The 19,928-nt window shown below is 38.5% G+C and overlaps 2 protein-coding genes across 3 annotated transcripts in view; one reads left to right on the top strand and one right to left on the bottom strand.

Annotated features, from left to right (window-relative positions):
- lin7a (lin-7 homolog A, crumbs cell polarity complex component) overlaps window positions 1–17,111 on the bottom strand; it is a 32,896-nt gene extending 15,785 nt beyond the window's left edge. For both annotated transcript variants that reach the window (XM_004083199.3, XM_020714070.1), the window contains exons 1-2: window positions 16,980–17,111; window positions 2,856–2,974 (exon numbers count right to left, since the gene is read on the bottom strand). In XM_004083199.3, coding sequence (XP_004083247.1) covers window positions 2,856–2,974; window positions 16,980–17,016 — 156 coding nt within the window. In that variant the 5' untranslated portion in view covers window positions 17,017–17,111. The remainder of the gene's footprint in view (window positions 1–2,855; window positions 2,975–16,979) is intronic.
- Window positions 1–19,928, top strand: part of acss3 (acyl-CoA synthetase short chain family member 3) — an 83,876-nt gene that overhangs the window by 17,603 nt on the left and 46,345 nt on the right. The gene's annotated exons all lie outside the window — the stretch shown is intronic.

The raw sequence follows: 19,928 nt of genomic DNA, 5'->3' as shown, positions 1-19,928 counted from the left end.
CAGTTTTATGTAACGTTCTGCCAGAAGAGACAAATGTATGTAGTGTCATTGCCAGCACTGACAAACTCTCCAATATCATCAGTAGATTCTGGCCAGACAAAAAATGTATTCAAGGGGTTTTAGAAAACAGGACTTCTGCTACGACCAATCCCTTTCCTTTAAAGCAAATGTTTTATCTGAATTTTTCAAAATAAAGTGAAACTGTTTTTAATGGAATTCCTTCTAAGATGTCATGTTTTAACATCCTGGTTGGGCTGAATGTTACAATCAATTATCTATCCGATTAACTTTTTTGCTTAATGTCTCTTGGCCTCATCCATCAGCTTCTTTTGAGTACTGCGATTACATTATAAAGTGGCTAGCTTGTGGTAAAATTTATTGCCTAAAGGACCCGAAATGTAAGTGTCTAGTAAAGCCTGGTGGTCTTTAAAATCCCAACAAACTGTCCTTTGTAAGGGTAATTCAGATGATTTCGACCAATGCATTAAAACTTTATTATAATAATTTATTCTTAATCCTTCTATTACCTATAACACTTTTAAGGGTATTTTATTTTTTATTCCTTTTTGGGGGCCTAAACATGATCTTCTGTGATCCAAAAAAATCATTAGAAATCCTGAATGTTTTAAATTCTGAAATTATGCTTGGCTGCCCTGCAGTCAGCATAAACATTTCTTTATGAGTCTGTTTAATTTTTGAAACATTTACCACCAGAAAATTAGGATAAGCTCCCTCAAACTCACTGATCTACTCCACCAATTCTCTTTCTTTCATTTTCACTTTGTTTACAATTAAGAAGCCAATTTTAGGCCTGGCTTACCTGCTTCTCAGACTGCTGTTGGCTTAATAAAATTGTGTCACTTTGTAATGCGGCAGTATGTCACAGTAGACCGTTTACTAAATGTACAACATCTTTTTTTGTTATCAGCCTGCGTAGCCGTGTCATGCGTATCAACACTCTTGTTTGCCTTATAGCCCTGTTCTTTTGACAAATGGTAATGATGTTGGATCACCAGAAGCCTGCTTTTGATTACCGGTACTTTAAAATGAAAGGATTTCAGAACAGACAAACAAAACAAAGGGTATTGATTCCCTGGCCGCTAAAGTGTGATTAAAAAAATTCTCCTAATGAAAATTTAAGGCAAAGAGTTCATCGGGTTTTTATTGAAAAGCTCAATCTTTCCCCAAATTCTCTTGTTTCCAGGATTTAAAATAATAACACAAAAACATGTATCTGACTTCTCCGTTTAGCTTGAACTACAAAGAGGCAGAGCGATAAGCTCAGACACTTTCATTAGTTCTGCAGCTATTTGCTGATTGATGCGACACAACTTTGACTTAAAGGTACTGTTTTGTTTTTCTGCTTGGTTTTAGGGTTCCTGCATCACATCATGTTAAGTCATTTATCAATTTTTCACGTGAAAACAACAGAAAAGTATCTGACAGAAACATTCTTAAAATTATATGCAGATCTCCCTGTGTTGTAAAACAACCAGTAAAAGTGCAATCTCACCACAATAACAAAAAGCCTCTTTTTCTGTTTAAAATGACAAATTATGTGAATACATATGCAACTGTGGCTGTTTATGACTGTTTACATGAAGGAGCCACAAGGCCTGCAGAGGTAAAATAAGATAAACTTTGCATCAATTTATCTTCAGTGCGTATCGTTGGCAGGTGTTATTTTTAATGTCTGCATATTAAAACTTTGCAGACAAAGATGGTTGATTTTCAGCTGGAAAATAAAATCCTTTTAGAAGACAGATGACGAAGAGGGAATCACTGTTTATTTTATCTTTAAAACCCTTTGTAGGGATTTATTTATAGGTTATTTATAGGTTCTAACACAATACAAAGAAGACTTGAATTTAGGCCCCATCTATCTGTTGATAAGCGCATAACAGTTCATAAGTTTAATTGGTACAAAAAACTAAATAGGTTTACTGTTTTAGGGCTATTCAAATTCTAATAACGTTTCTTTGTACTAGCAAAAAATATTTTTTTATTGGTTAAAAGAGTTTCTATATGTTATAAGTGGATCTTGTTTGCTTCACTAGCACCTCCTCCTCCTTAACATAAGCAGTTTCAAGTCTCCACTTTAGACCAAATGTTATCTGGTAACACGCCTATATTCAAACTTTGCACTTAATGCTAGTTCTTTTATTAAAAATTACTTACTGTTTAACTCGGAGATGTTGCCGGCAACAGGAAGTATCTCACACTCCTCCAACTACCATAACTCTTCAACCGTTAACACAATGAACGTAGTTCAAGTGCAGACTAGCAGCTTCGCCCCAAAACTAAGTAGTAAAATGAGCCATATTGCCTCAATACGCTGATTGCGTAAACCTAACTACTGTTTAGTGTTGCGTATCAGTGCAAAGCTTCTTTTCTCTGCTTCAGAATCTTGTTGGAATAACGTTAATTGCATAAATGGTTGAAGAGTTGTTGAAGGGAGTTTAAAGAGGGTCAACACTGGAGCTAAGGCTTCGATGTTAAAGATGTGAGCTAACATTGTATTTGAGCAGAGAAAGGCACACAGGTGGCGGAGATTTGTAAAGAGATAAAAAAAAAAGAGCAGAGCAGCTTTAATTAAAAAAGCTCAAAGATATACATACATGTGAAAATATAAATACACTATTTGTTTTTGTAAACACAAACTTGACACACTCATACATTTTTTACCCAGACTCCTGACCAACTAAATACCCCCTTACCTTAAGAGGCAGCTATCTGACAAATCCAACTTTGTGTTTTGATTGTAAAGCTGTACCCCCCTTCCTCCTGTGGCCTGATTACGTCTCTCCAAGTCAAACTGTTATCAAATCACAGGTGTTGCAAAGGTGGAGACTCACCTCTCTGATAGCTGTACAGAACTCGCTCTGAAGGACCTTCTTCAGGGACTGCAGCTTGTGTCCAGGAACATCCCCCGACTCTTGCAGTTTCTCCAGCAGCTCGATTGCTCTTGCAACATCTGGTTGGAAATAGCAGAATTGGTTTCAGTTAAGAAAGTGTCCCTTGGAGTGATATCAACAGCAAAAACAAAAATCTGCAAAAACAATTGCATGGATTTATCTCATTGAGTAAAAGAACAGGGAGTACAAGGAATGTACCAGGGACTCATTAAATCAAAGATAACCCATCCAGGAAATGGTCTAACCATCAAACATCACATAGCATTTAAACCAAGCTAAAGGAGCCAAAGGCTGTTTCACAGGTCTTTTTCTATTGGCAAAGTGTGTCTGCCAGCAAGGCTGATTAATGCGTTGCCCTCTACACAAGAAAGGTCAAACACAAATACATAATGGAAGGAGAGAGAAGTGATTTGTTACTCAATCGTAGATCCTGAGTTGGGTCAATAAGATGTTTTATTCACCTTGTGCTTCTCACATGTAGAGATGAGCAATGGAGCTTTACTGAGTAAATCTCCAGGTATTTTTTATCTCAAGACTTCAGTTTGACTATTTTTATTGAACGTTGCAATCGTTAGTCACTTCATCAAATATCCAGTGTAATAGGTTATGCCTTGTCTGTCCAGATCACTTACAGCAGCTCTGACCAGCTGCTGATTTGTGAAAGGTCCATGCATCTGAATCGAGTGACAACACCTTGTGTGTTCATGACCTGCAGCTCCAATCCTACTCTCCAGCTGGGATCAGTCAATAGAAAACAGTCATGTGTGCGCATTCTCTTGATTGCAGTCTATGCATTTGATTATTGTCACACGTATCTGACGACTTCAGATACATGAATTGAACCAATAGTCTTTACGCCTTTATTGTTTTATAGTTCTTAGGTTGACCTTACACCAAGTCTTCTAAATATATCATGTTACAAGGTTCAGGGTCCTGCTGTTTGCAGGATTTTCATGAGACTATAGAGAAAATACTACATATTAATAAAAAACAAGGAATACATGGAGTTTTTATTGAGTGGTGTATATGAGAGAAAAGCAATAAGAGTCAAGCTCAGATGGCTGTCATGCAAAGAGCAATCACCAGTGTGCTTTAAAGCATTTCAACGTCACATTACATATAAGTGTTGCAAGAGTGCTTGATAGAAACCTGATGCCTGTTTCTATTTCAAGTGTTCTGTCCTAAAGCTTTCAGGATTATAGTGATCTTCTTGGAATTACAAGTTCAGTTCACATGATCAGTGGAAAAATAAATCTTCTGGCAAAATGTGTAAGAACAGAAGATAGTATTTACAATAAGTAAATACACAAAAATCCTTATAATTCTCTTTATATGGGTATGTGTGAATGGATTCCAGATTTCCTCTACCTTTTTTACTCTATAAATTCTTACCAGTCCTAGTTACCTGATCTCCACATTCACTTGCGCACCTGTTTTCTACTGAAGGTCTGTTTGCTGAGGCACAACCCTCCTGGTAACTGTTGCTATGGCACATAATGTTCTGTTGAAAGCTAGAGTTTGGTATTTGGCTGTAGACGCATGATGTCTTTGCTTTCCGGTTAAATGTTTCTTTTCGTTTTTTTTTTAAATCTTGTTTTACATCAAGTCATGCAAATCTTCTGATTATTATTGAGTCTAGAAAGACCCAGTGAAGCTTCTATTTTTTTCTAACTTTATTACTTTTCATACATTGAATTGTAAAAAATTAATAAAATTTACAAATTTACTACGACCTAGTTATGAAAAGAATGGCTTGCATAAAAAATGCTTCAACCAAGGTCTGCAGGAAATCCAGCCCAACCAGCTCTTGTTGCTGTTATTGATTTCAGTGATGTGAGAGGCAAATGCAGGAAATCCCAGAGAAAGGAAGAGTCTCATCTTTAGCGACAGCCATATCTTTACATCTAAATACTGCAAAACCCAAACGGGCAGAGTTTGTATTCCATCCATGTGTTCTACGAATAAAGAGGATGCTACTGGCTACTATAGCTGTACAACCACTTTAACTGCACCCACTGAATACACTCTCTTATCACCAATATAAAACATTTTTTTGCAGCCTTTTATTAGGCATTTGCCCAAGCCTGTTGGATTTTATTTCTCTGCCAAATCAGGCACCAAAAAATACAGGGAAGTCTTTCAAACTGAAGTTAATCTTTATTGAATAATTGCTGTCATCCTCCAAGTCAGACTATAGGGGGAAGGAGAAGAACTGCCAAGAGGGGGAAGATGATCTAAACAAAGCATGGACATGGAGTACAGGGATTTGCCAGGAATCAGGATTCCCCCTGTTGTGGTTTTCCTCACCATAACTCTGTCATCTAATTGCACAGGTCCTAATGCATTCAGCCACACAGCATCACGCAGACCTTCATATTGCCATAGAGAAGGGGGCCAAGTCAGGCCTTGACTTTAGCATTTACAGGTAACTTGGAGACTGGTAGTCATTGAGTGCATAAAACAAATGGTTTTGTCATATCTTCAAATATGAAGGCAGCATTTGCTGCTACATTTCAGCATAGTTTTTACATTTTATAAATTTGTTATCCAACAAGTCTCCCTGAACCCAGTGCGTCTTCTGTATCTTCCCATCCCAGTTCATGTTCACATTTTTGTTTATGTTAACCTGAGGATGGCCATGTTTCTGCTAAATAAAGGCTGTCTATTGTCTTTGTCCCAGTCAAAGTGAGCCTGGTATGTTGCATGAACTTCCTGTAACCCCTTGACGCTTGAATTTATTTCCAGCTATGAAAAAAAATTCACTTATGTTTTTGCTTTTATGTTGACACTAAATTAAGGAAAAATTTGGAGCTGAAGTGGTTTGATACATATTTGTATCAACAGGCGTCAAGGGACATCGCTTCTGACGTTCAGACCTTAGATTTCATACACCAGGGGTGTCAAACTCTTTTTTACTGAGGGCCACATCAGCATAGTGGCTGTCCTCAAATGGCCAGATATAACTTAGACATCTAACTGAATATAATGAAAAATTTATGCAACTACTCCTTAATGTTAAATAAAACATTTATTCATTTATTATAACTTTTTAAGATGACTATTACAGTTGCATAGAAAACACATGTTTGCTTGTTACTCTAGCATAAATCCTTTTAAATTAGATTTTGTCAGGTTAGGTTATATGGACAGTGTTTAAGTCCTAATGTATAGTTGCCCAATCCGATTAAGTCCATTTCCCCCTAGATATGAATAAATACACACCAATTTTTATTTTTTTATTTTAAGAAATTAAAAACTTTTATACTCTCGCGGGCCACATAAAATGACATGGAGGGCAACATTTGTTGAAACGCGGGCCTTGAGTTTGACACAGGTGTCATACACTATCTTTTCAACAGATTTCTGCATACAAATGTTTTCTGCAACACTGTGGTCTGGTTTCAATTAAAGTGATTTTTAATAGTGGAATTTTTTGAGTTAAGTTTAAAGAGAAGTCTCATCTCTTCCAATCGACTTTGAACTGGAGATTGTCTTTAATAACCTAACCTGCCATGACCTCTAAATGAACCTTAACTGAACATCAAACTGTGGGGATCGGTTTCTGTCACTTTCCAAAATATTAACCACTAAGGGGCAACACTTGCACTTCCTGTTAAACACACATCACACCCCAAATAAAAATACTTTGACAATAGTGGCAAACATTTTTTTTTTTTTTTAAAGTCTGACAAAACTGACGAAATCAAAACTCCACCTAAGAAGTTCAGTTGATTACAGACCATTCAAGGCTTTGTTCCAAAATCAACTTTATTGGGTGCTATCCAGCAACGATCATGGATGGCCGTTTGTCCCTCTTATTTCATTTACAAACCAATGAGTGGTTTTGCACGCCCTGTACCCATTCATATAGCCTTTAACTCTGTACCTCTTCTGCTGAGGGGCGTCCTTGCCCTCAGATGACTTTTAATGCACATGAAAAGATGTTTCATTGCTCCCTTATTTGCCAAGCCCCTCTGCATTATCATTCATTGTAACCTTGAGCCATTAAACATCCTGAACTTCCATCATAGTCTCAGTAACCTTGGGGCTTCAGACTCTGACATCCTGACAGCTGACATCAGTGGAATTAACCTTTTGGTTTAACATAAAATAAGGAAAACTGAGTTTTGAAGACTTGAGAAGCATATTTAGTCTAATGTTCACCTCGATCTAAACGCATTTATTAACCTACTGTAAGTCAAATGTTATTCTCTATAAAGTTGACAGACTTTCTGGGAAATCTGTTAAAAGCAACCAAGAACACTTCTTCTCGATAGCTCCTAATGATCTGGTACTTTTCCTACAAGCATTGGTTTGACAGGATTATGAGCGTTCCATCTCATCAAAAGGTCAAGGGCCATGCAGGTTTTTTCCTCATTAGAGCAGTTTTGTTCATTGAAGTCAAAAACCTTATCAAGCATGCAGACTTCAGATATTCATACAAATGGTTGGTGCTGATTTTTTGATAGACTCTTTTTAGCACAAATTACATTCAGTTTAAAAACATTACACATTTCCTAATACTAAAAATCTTGGTGCGAATGGTAATGTATTCAGATGACAACTACCTCTGCAAAAGCATATGTCATTGATCAGTTTTGTTTAAAAAAAAGACCAGAATAGGGGAGTCGGCTCAAAGATTGTTGGCAGTAGAATGTAATAAAGTAAGGTAAGAGTGGTGGGAAAAAGAGGTATGAAAAGAATATGAGCCAAAAATGGTAAAAGAGCCGGGAAAATGTTTCAATCTGTGAAAATTTAAACAATTTATCACCTTTTACGAGAGAAGGTGCTTTTTAAATGAGCGCAGGGTCACATCCCATTAGGAAATGACCAAGGAAATGATTCCTGAATCAGTGTGCAGGAAAATGACAATATTAAATTAACTAATGGCCAGACGTTAAGAGGATTTAACAGGAGCACCTCTGAATGACTTTGAACTGCTACAGCTGTGATAGAACAGAGCTGGAACAGACCTCAACTGAGTGAAGAAAGGAGAACAAATGAGTTCCGGATGACACTGAATTTGTGCTCAACGCCCACACAATGCAACTGTTAGATCCATGTTCTATGAATAACTTCAACTAGAGGGGAATAAAAGCATGATAGCACTCTTTACTAACCATCCGTGTACTGCTGAAGCAACCTGTATGATGACAGCAGGATTGACTGCCGTGCTTTTTACCACAACACTTCTTAAGGTACTAGGAAAATAAAGACACAACAGTTTGGATAGTTTTGGGCTTTGGAATTCATCTAAGACCCACTCCAATTGTCATGTTTTTGAATTGTTTTTGGTCTCTATAACATGTTCTTGTAGCATTTTTATCATGATGGAAGACTTATATAAAGAAAATTAAGATTAAAACAGTGTTTCTGGGTGTTTCTTTATTACAATCGTGGTAAATCAGGAGAAGACAAAAGAATCCTGTTTGAAACATTTTGAAAAAGCTAGCGGGAGAGAGTGTAAACAAAGGGATAATGGGAGATGTGTGCAGGCTAACTGCCAGCCAACAGTCCCGTCCACAACTGAGAGCGAAATTTCTGATGAACTCCTGCTTCTCTGCAGAAACTATGTTCTAGAAAATGACAAAGGTTTTGGGATTTTGGCTAAAAATGGCATAATCATAACTAAAAGAACACTGGGAATAATTTTCACATATACATGATGATTGGGTTGGGACTTACAGGGTTTTACATCAGTTTTATGCAAACATTTGTTTTTCATATTGCACTTTTGAGACTGGATTACACTTACCAAAACGCAGTTACAGCAGCTCTTTGTTTTTGAGTCTGCATGCAGGTTTTATATGTTTTTTGGACAAATATCTTACTAGTTTATGAATGAATTACTTCCTGCAAGGGCACTATATATCTTTAACTCTTGTACACCAGAGCATTAGGTCCAGTTTTTACATTCTTTCGACTACTATAACTATAATAATAAACTTTATTACAGACTCAAGGTCCATTTGCCACAAAATACACAAAACATATAAAAGACGTAAGGATAAAAATAGAACACTCAAACAAGTATAAGAACAATGACATAAAAAGTATATAAAAAAAACAATGTCATCAAAGTATAAAAATCAATGACATAGGAATATAAAAATAATGACATAAAAATATAAGAACAGTAAAATAACCAGGTATCATGAACTTAATAAAAAGACTAAAACTGCTGACTTAAACAAAAAAAAGAAAGATAAAATGTCTTAATAGCGCTTTGAGAGTATTAACTCTAGCACCAACAAACAAACTGCTTGCACTGCACCACCGAGGCTGTTTTAATAAACTCCTTAGGGCGTCATTATAGGCTACTTGTAGCTTCCTCATGCTGAATGCCCTATAATTTGTCCACAGGTGGGCAGTATACAAAGGTGTGCAGTAAGTTTACGCAATTAATGTAATTCCAGTAGATTTTGAAGCATCTTTGGGCTGAAATGCAACACTTTACAGTAGTGAAGTGTTTACATAATCAACGTAAATCAGCGGATTTCGACATAAAGAAAAGCAGTTTTATCGCCGTTATGCGAAGCCACTTTTAGCAGTTAGTCTCTTTTTTGCATGTAGAATTATACGGAAAAAAAAGTTAACTGATTTGAAATAAACAATACAACAGCTGATTTGAATGTTTCAAGTTTTTAGTTGGTCTTTTTTGAGACTTTTATTTTTAATTAACAGCCTAGCTTCCCTTTAAGTTATTGTTCAGTAAGAAATGCTTCTTGTTACTGTATTACTAAATCTCAACAAAACATTTACATCATAAAACAAATGCAGTTAAATCAACTTCACTTTGACAGATGATTTCCCAGATTTCAAGTTTTTTCCCCCCACAAAGTTTTTTTATTTAGGTTTAATTATCAACGGGAATAGATGAAACACAGCAAGTTATCAAAGGTTTAAAGGGAAAAAACGTGTGGAGCTTTTACACTGGTCAAGAGAACATTAAAGTTAGGAGAACAGTGAAATGAAAAGACGTAAGACCAAGCACAGCGATGAGGTGATCACAAAAGCTCGTTTTTTCCTATGGTTGCATCCTGGATTAGGCCTTTCTAACTAGTGATACCTCCTGTTTCAAAGGGTTGTGTCAAATTCAAATTTGTTTTATTTCTATAGCACCTTTCATGTAAAAAGAACAGCTCAAGGGGCTGTACAAAAAAACATTCAAGAACACAAACACACCAATCCCCACACATGCAATACAATAATAAAATAAGCCCCTCATAATTAAATAATTAAACAAAAACAAAAGATAAATGATTATAAAAAGCTAAAGAAGAGAGAACCCAGAAGGCGGCGTCTGCCCTGTCAGCATCCAAGCAACACGCGCACAACTCATCCCCAGCACCTCCCGCCCCACAGTCCCCCATCCCCCGGGTCCAATCTGCCCGACGTGGGCACAGCAGGCCAGGCAGCTCGGAGGACCCGGAACAAGTCCTCCGAGCTGATGTGTCACATCTTTAATTATGTGACTGTTGCTAATACAAGCTCAAAGTTGTGTAAAAACAAGGGAATACCAGTTCCTTACTGGGCCTCCATAAATCAGGATTAGTTGCAGAACTTAAAAAGCCATTTCAGACTTATCACTTCCAGAGTTTCAGTTTAGCTGAATATAATGAATAGAAGATGTTTTTCTCTCCAGCATGTTTAATGTATCATTCTTTGTCACTTTTGTTCAAAGACCTCATTTCTAAGTTTCGTGTCATGAACGGCTGCTGCTGGGTTTCAAGGGCGACAGGCGGTTAGAAGTAACTTTGAAGTTTGACCTGAGGATTTCTGATGGGTGTGTGGATGAAAATAGAGAACTGTTCTTACTGTTGATTTTATTTTTCTGGTAAACCTTAAATCCCATCTATGAGTCTCTATAGTAATCTGTTTCTAAAATTATTTTCCACAGATTTTTGAAGCTATGCTCTCTTTTTAAGAAAACAAAATGGATGTTATGACACGATGCACTGAGCAAATTTCAAGTGTTTTTATTCATGAGTGAATGCAGACTCTCCCAATACTCACTTGTAATTTGCATGGTAAAATCTGTGTTTACTGAATACAAATGACAACAACAACTAAGGACAAACTAGTGGGAAAGACTGTCAAGGTTCCATATTTAACAACCCAAACCATCACTTTAAGAACCAATCTCTGTGAAATCCTTGTATCAGATTCCATTCAGCTTTCATTCCTGATTAAAATTATGCATCAAAAAGCAACACTGCTGTCTGTACGGTCATATCGCCTGTCCGTCCTGGGAGAGGATCACCTCCTTCATGTAGATATCCCTGATGTTTCCTCCCCCCTCCCCCCCTAATCTGTTTTTCCTCACCGAGAAGGAAGGTCTAAGGACGGGGGTCTGTTTAGTCTACCAATTAACTATTGTTCATACTTTATGAGTGATTCTATGATTTTGTGTGAATTCCATTGGGACAACTGTGTTGTGATATTGAGCTATATCACTAAAATTAAATTGAATTGCATTAAAGTTTAAAAAACATGGATTTACTTAATGAAGAGGGTCAAAATACTTCTTCTTTATGGGCAAAACTGGACATCTGCCTCTGTTGCCACCATTTTCCGAGGTCTCAAACTTCACTTCGAGCCCGTGTTATTCAACATATCTGATCCTTGATGTGTTGGTTTGAGTTTATAGTTACAATAAGAAAACTTACTTTTTTGGGACTAAGAACAAATAACTTAAAGAATACAGAATGAGTGTTAAGTGTGGCACAAGTGACACAAAAAACAAGCAAGAAAAGAGGAAAACACCATCACAGCAGCAGTAGATAGAGGAGGAGGAGATGTCTGCAGTGTTTAAGATTTCTGAGAAACACAAGGTTCAACTTGCTTTTTGTTTATATTTTCATTGTAGTGTTAAAATCGGAGAGAAAGTTCAAACTTATCAAGATTTCCTGCTTGTTCAGTATAATTAATCAACTCCTACAATAGAAAATTAATATGCAAATCCATGTTTTACATTTGTTAAATAGGAACATAAGCAGTGTCTCAAGATAGAGATCAAATTTGTAGTTGGTAAGAAGTTGGTATTTGAATGAGAAAAGAATAATGATTTTAAGCAAGTGTTGTATTTTACAGGATCTAAGAACAATCCATATTATTTAAATCATATTCTTTTTTTAATTTCTCTGATGTCTTACAAAAGTGGCCCATAAATAAAAAAAATGAGTTTTTGTTTAAAAGAAAAAGCTTTACGTCCTGTCGTCATCTTTCAGAGTAACATCAAACCACACAACGCTAACTTCAACACACATTAATGCTCATTTCAATTAAAGTCTAATAGTTTCAATCTATTACAGCATTGTCTATACAATTCATAAAGCTAATGTAGTATATGATAATTAATGCAGGCTTGGCGCTGTACCCTGGGAGTGTTTTCCCTCTGCTCTTCTTTCTTGCCACTGCGACTAAAAAAAGTCATCCTCACCATTCGCTGATTACAGAGAAGGCACAGAGCTGAACAAAGCCACAATGACATGTAATGAAGGCTTTGACGCATGACACACTCTTGTTGGGGAGATGTGTTCATGCTGGGCAGTGTTCCAGATTTTTCTGCTATAATTACTCCATTCAGACGAGAACTTGATGTAATCTATTGACAGTGTTTAGAAGGGGGATTTTCACAAAACAGCAGTCGTGTAACCAAACACATCCACGCCAGAAACTGAGCTTGTTTAAGCAGAAGGTTACTGGTTAAATTTTGACACCTGGACATCCAATTTGAAGCCTTTCAATTTGCTGAAAATGTTGCTTCATCTTTTCCGCTGAAGGAAGAAATAAGGCATAAAATAACAACCTCTCTGCTGTTCCACTTCCACCTCAGTTCAGGAGAGATACTCTCTGAATATCATGCATGCAAGAACAAAATTGTCCTGGAAGGGCCTCGCCATCTGCCTCTGACACGTTGACCCGGCTGTCCTTGACGGATTCAAAGACTCTGCTGCCTAAAGGCCCGTTCACACCGGGACGAATTTCGCCGGCGATTTTCACCGACGTTTAACGCCTCGTGACTAAACAAAGGGCACCAATGAGAGTGTGCACACCGACGCGAAAAAACGCCACGCGTCAGAGCGTCAAAAAAAAAAAACGGCTCGGGTTCGTTTTTTTTTTCCGACGCGTCGCGTCGAAATCTATTCGACCAATGAGAATGGCGCTTTTGCACACGTGTCTGGAGCTTCTGAAGTTACAGTAAAACACAACTTGGGGGCGCTCAAACACAAAACTGCCTTGCTGAACACACATACCAGCGAAGAAGATGGACGCCGAGTAGCGTCTACACAGCAGCGAAGAAATAATGACGGACATTCTAAAATATCCCCGAACCAAGCACCAGTTGGAGCAACTGGTGCTTCAAATATTCATGTTTTCTTTGTATGATTCTGACAAGCGCGTAAATACTTGCTCTCTTCTTCTGAGGGAAAAGCGACTTTAAGAAGCGTAAAGTTGCGCAGCGCCACCTTGTGTACAGGAGTATTTCTGTTTACATTAAGCGCCATCTAATGTCAGGGAATGAAATTGCATGTTCGCTCGGCTCATCGTCAGCGAAAATCGCCTGGGTGTGAACACAAAAAACGTGGCGAAAAACGCTGGCGAATAACGCCTGGCGAATATTCGTCCCGGTGTGTACGGGCCTTAATTCTATGGAAAATAAAAACATTACATTAGCTTTAATCATTTTCCTACTGAATCCATCTCCTCATATCAAATGGAAGCATAAATGAGAGCTTGCAGGGACAACAGAGGGAAAACCTTCCCACTATAACGTCTTTCCACCATTAGAAATAAGTGGGCAGTGTCTTTATGACACAATTACTCAGAAGGCTTTTATTACTGAAATAGGTACCACTGATGTAATCTTGCCCACACCTCTTAAATCCTGTGAATCACCGATATGACACAGACAGTATGACATAATCACGTTTTGAATCCCGGAACTGACCCTGCGAAAACGGCACCCAGGATTTTCTTCTCCTCAAAAGCTGTCTGAAAGGAAAATGTACATAGTCTAAGATGCTGCTTTCAAATGACAACCTCACAGGCAGATATATGCTGCAGTGAATCCACTTTCCAGAGGAACACAACTCCTCTTTCCCTCACAGTAAAAATGGGATGTTTTCACAGCCCTGCTCTGCAACGGCAGCCTGTGCTCTCACCTTTTCAACAGCTGAATACAAACAGACCAGGGACATTTAGACCAACGCTCAGAAACAACTTCCATCTTTAAGTTAATCCAGATAAACAGAATGAAAATGTACCAAAAATGAAGGTTTAAATAACCAGTTTCAGGTTATTTCAGGTTATTTGCTGCGTCTATATAAAACCCAACATATAGATCAGGGGTCACCAACCTTTTTGAAACTGAGAGCTACCTAATGGGTACTGAGTTATACAAAGGGCTACCAGTTGCCACATCTGTAGCAATTGAATCCAATGGTTGGTTTCTGCCTACAACTTGTTGGTTTGTTGATCTGTTTTTTCAGTCTGAGATTAAACAACTACATCTCTAATTTAAACAGCTGTGAACAGATTTGTTTCAGTCATTTTTATTTAAACAGAATGAATATTTATATATTGATGAGTTCCAAACTGAAAGCATAAATGCTCTTTTAAAAAAAAAGCATCAAAGAAAAAAAAGATCTAACAGTTGTGTTACTATATGTAGTGCAAACTTGTGCATTGGATGTTTTGCATGGAAACAAAAGAAAAACTCATTAGGTTATTAAAGCATTGGAATTTATTTAATCAAATATGGGTCAGACTATTCTCTTTGGAATCAGGAATCCAGGACAAGAGCGCTTTCGCTTTTCCGTTTCATCCATAACCTTTTCATAATTTAACGCTGGATGAACTGTAAAAAGCAGGGTTTTAGAAAACACACAGATATTCCGATCCATTGTTCTCTATGCTGTGTGCTCCTCACAGTCATTTCGCACACAACAACAGGAAGACGAGGGAACATGTGATGTTTTCATCCTGCTGTGACCCACTGATCCATGGGAGCTCAAAAAATGAAAAGTCCCTGCCCACTTCCTCCCTGTGTGTGTTTGCCAAAGTCAGCAAGTCAGCAACCTCAGGCCTACACCCAACTCCAGAAGACCTTCTCATTAGCAATTATAGTGTTTTCTTCAAATTGCTCTTTGGAAAAAAAATAAAGGGAAACTGTAACGTAGTCTCATTCTGACGCTGAACTATCATTAGTGCTTCAGCTGCCAACCTTTGACTGGTCGAAATCCCAAAGTCAGCCCTCCCATGTCATGCAAACATGGTCACAAGTGAAGTGAAGCAGCAAATGGCTCAGATCAAACATGGCTGCGCGCTCACCATAAAACTCCAGCTCCTTTACGAGTTCAATATTTGAGTCTTTCTTTCAGATGAGTGCGGAATGGGTATTGGCTAATATTATTTTAGTGTTAACTTCTGTACACAGCAACCATGCAAAAACTTTCCAACACTTATGATTAAAAACAATTACACATACAGGCAATTGGTTTTGGCTCATCAATACCAATTGACTTCAGTCAGATCAATTCCTGGAGAAAGATGATGAATTAATGCTTAAGCGCGTATTTTCAGCACTAGAAGTTGCTTCAGAGAATAAGTCACAGCAGCCAAAAAAGGAATAGTAAAGAAGAAAATGGTCATATATAAGTCGTACTTTTGGGACAGCGCTTCTGTATACGTCAAGCCTGGCATAAGACGTTAATGTCAGTATCAAATACTGATACACACATATAGTGTCCTCTAGTGATTGTTCGTGGAAAAATAACCAACATATTTGCCTCACGGTTATCTAATTAATGATAACAGCCATGGAGACACTTAGGTTTTCCAGATTTCAACCATCCAAGGCATTTAAGGTTAACTTCCAAGTGTTAAACTTGTAGTTTAGCCTCTAAAACTTCAGTACAGATAAAGGATTTCTTTAAAGTCCCACTCTGATCCCATTTTGATCTATTTTAAGTGTTCCAGGTGGTTTTTTGATTGTGGTAATGCTGTTTTTAGCCAACCAAACACTGGTGTTATGTTCTAGGACACGGTTTCTGCAGAGTGACAGTAGATCATTAGAAATTCAAAGTTGTGGGCGGGACTTTTGGTGTGATGTAAGCCTGTTTCCACTTCCCGTCATCCTTTTGTCTACATGCTCTCCCGTAGCCCTTCACAACCCCAATCATTTCGTGTGCATCAAATATGTCGATCAATGTTGGACGTTTCAGCCGTACAGTTTGGAGCCAGATGCCAGCTCAAATGAGGAAAACGAAGACCTCCGTGGATCTATTTGTCTGCAAGTGGATGCATCAGAATAAAGCGGAGCAGGGAGCTTGTGGTTTGCCATAGTAGCGTCTACGCCATACTTGCAAGCTTTTCCCATTTGAGTCTGCTCCGGACTGACTGATGTCAATAAAGAAATACTGAAAAATGCCATTTTAAGATTGTCCTCCTTCAGGAAAACAAGAACAAGTCCAAAACACAATTTTCATCTGAGCGGGTCTATAAAGTTGGGGTTTTGTCAGATTAGTCTCTAATATTTAAGTACAGCTGACAGATTTCTTGAAAGTATGTGGTAATTTTCAAATGTTAATCAATATTTCTATAGTAAACCTGAGAAATGGTTTGAAAACCAGGGTTATTAGGACTCTGCTCAGATGACCCCTTCGGTGTTCCCAAAGGCAACACCAGACCTCCAAAGTTGTCTCCCAAAGTATTATTTTTCACGCGCGCGATCCGTCACATGATGACATTACCCACGGGGTTACATAATACTTGTGGAGATTAGATGCTAAGAGCAGAGAGCGCGTTCGTAAAATGTTCGCGCGGAGGGACACGCGCTCGTTTGGAGGAGAGCCGCGTGCACACGGAAGCTCCACTGTCAGATGAGCCGTTTCGCCTTGAAAACCGCGCAGATCGCATCTAGGTCATACCGACGGATCTACAGGCATCCCGGGTTGCCAGATCTTGGAAGTTTGTATTTTAAACAGATGAAAGAAGCGCCAGGTGTTGTATTTTTTTCTTTAAGAAAGGAGAGAAATGGGCAAAGCCCGGGCTCCTTACCTCGCTCCAGTGTGAGCGGCTGGACCACTGTCGCCATGGCTGCTGTTTACCGGAGACTGGAGAGACGAGAGGAGCTGCAGCATCACAGACAGAGGGAGAGAGCAGCGCAGAGAGGGTGGGAGTGGTTACGGGGGCATTTATCCTGCCTCCATCTCCATCTCAGCACCTGTCACTGTCTGCTGGGACAAACAACAACAAAAAAACGCGTTTAGATCCATTAAATTCCATTGAAAGGCACATTTCCTTTCGCAAAGTAAAGCACAGTGTATACAGCTTTGTTACATTTGAAACGATCAAAACATGTTTAAGCAAAAAACACATTTTGTCAATAACTTTTACTTTAAATCCTTATAGGAAACCGTCTATAAATTGCTGCTTTTCAGACAACTTCTGTCCTTCAAGACTCTTCAGCTTTCAGGAATTTTCATTATTTAAATGAGAGTGTCAGCTTTGTGAAGCAACTTTCCGAGGTACTTTGAATGCAGCATGATTTGAAACACAGATAGAAGAGCTGGTTAATTCTAGATTGATCTAGTTCTGCAAACTCAAGCAATAAAAGAAGATTTAAGCTGCAAATGACTTTGTTGGCAAACATTAAAATGTGGTTTGGTGTGAATGCGTATGAATGTCCTGGCGATGGTCAGAGAGGCCGTAGGCGCGTACTGGCAGCAAAGCCTCTGTCAGCCTTCCCCAGGGCAGCTGAGGCTACATTAGTAGTTACCATCACCAAGTATAAATGAGGAGTGAATGAATAATAGACACATTTTAAAAACTTTGAGCATCTGGAAAAGCTCAGATAAATCCAAGCAATTATTATTATTATTACCACTTAGACCAGTTTTTTCAAGGACAACTGATTAGCCACGTCTTGAAAATGGTTTTATTTATCTTTAATTAACTTTAAGTCATCGTAAGTCTTGCATGAGTGTGAACAAAGTCAGAAATCAACTTTTGTAGTAATTTTCCTCACATTTTCCTCTTGAGTTCAAAGAAAATCACAACAATCTAAATTCAGAGAAGTACTTTTGAATAGCTTTACTTTAATATAAGAGTTAAAATGCACAACAGTGCTCAAACTTTACAGAAGCTGCTGCAGAGTCTCATTTTTAAAACCAAGCAGCTAAACAAAAGCCATAACCTATTCAGGGTTTGTCACCGAGCGCTGAAACTAGCTATGACATGCATTTGTGGGGTTTTAGGCTTCATCCACTTCACAGTGTACAACCAACTGCACTTCAGAGATCAGACGATTGCATGCATGTTTGCCATTAAGGTAAACTGTGAACTGCTGAGCCATGCAGCCTCTTATCTCTTCTGTTGGCTGCATGCGCTGCGTGCAGCTCGATAAGGACTGAACGGCGCCAGCGAACTGGAGTCAAAGAGCTTAAGGATTAATGTGTATGTGCGATTTCAAAATGAAGTCAAACCTCGCCTAGGTTACTGTAGCTCTGCTGCCTCATGGCGAGTGCTGCCCTGGCACATTTCATACATGGCCTGTCCCCACAGTTGACAGAAGTTGTGCTCTAGCATGAAGAAGAATTGGTTAGGAGGACGCCAGTCGCTGGGTGGCTTACAAACCATGGCCCTGTCATTTTCACAGCTGTTCTTAGAAAAATCCAGATACCTTTGGATACTCTGAGACAACTGAAATCAAGTGCATACCAAAACATGGGCTTATTTTTATCTGTCAGGAATGTGGGAGGCAATAACCAATCCTCCCCTCACTTTCCCAGCTGCTCGAACATCATTTGAATCTGTTTTGGTTTTACTATATGCAGCTACCAAACTATATATAAACGCCGTCCATATGTGACAGTAAATTCCAGCCGCCTCTGGTCCTATCCAGCTGTTTTCAGATGTAAACTGTAGTAAGCTAGAGGGACGAATGGAGAGGATGAAGACTTACAGAGCACGCAGAAAGAGGACACGGTGAGATTACAGGCCGCCATCCATGCAGGCTTTAATACCGTTTTTTTTAAGAGGTGGGATTATACTGCAGGATTTAAAAGCCTTTCGCTGCAAAGACATTGGCTCTGAAAGGTCTTCCTGCCTCTAATTGTGGAAGATTCCAGAAGACACCGAGAGAACAAACACACTACACCCAGAGATTAAAGTGTACATAATTGAGGAGTGTTAAATCTATTTATAGACTGATATGCTTTGAAAAAAAAACATGCAAGTTTTAGACTTTCTGTTTCTCTGAAACTTAATTGGATGTTTTTTTTTTTATGCATCTGGTGCGGAAAACTTTCTATCTTGCTCAATAACAGCTGAGATAAGCAACAGCGTCGCTCCCTGAACTGTTGTTAAAGCGAATGCTCCGTTGAGTTGACAGAAGATCAAATGTTAGTCAGACTCAGGTTAATGTAGAAATATCACATCTTTGAAACAAGCCGTAGAGCCAATCAAAAAATGATTGATGTACAATCGCAGGATAAAAATCGGAGAAAGGATGACTCGACTGGTGGCATCAAAACAAGATAAGTGGATTTAGGAGACTTTGAAGCGTTATCTATCCAGCATAATCAAGAAACGGGAAGCTACTGTGATTACAACTCAAACCTGGTGTGAACATGAAAAGGGAATGTTAGATTGTTCACCACATCTTTAGTTTAGAAAGAAACGTCTTTAAGCATTTACTGTATGTGCACTGGACTGAGTGAATGGTGAATGTGACATCACCCATATGCTAAAAATGATTTACTTCCGTTACCAAATGCAGTACATTGAGTCACCCATATTTTACGCACGTCCCCATGTTGAAGCCAGACAGCGTTAGTAAGCAGTGATTGGTCTCAGTCAACATTTCTATGGCAACCACTCTCGCCAATCAGGAGTGACCATGTGGAAATCTTTGGGATTCTGGCTTCTTGGAGCCAGCAGGCACTTTCTGGACCTGGCTACAGACAAGATGGCGCCTAACCTCATTGGCCAGAAATGGATATTATG

This window comes from Oryzias latipes, chromosome 23, assembly GCF_002234675.1.
Source record: "Oryzias latipes chromosome 23, ASM223467v1".
Classification (NCBI taxonomy): domain Eukaryota; kingdom Metazoa; phylum Chordata; class Actinopteri; order Beloniformes; family Adrianichthyidae; genus Oryzias; species Oryzias latipes.
The sequence above is the reverse complement of the archived record's forward strand: the minus strand, read 5'-3'. Positions and strand labels throughout refer to the sequence as shown.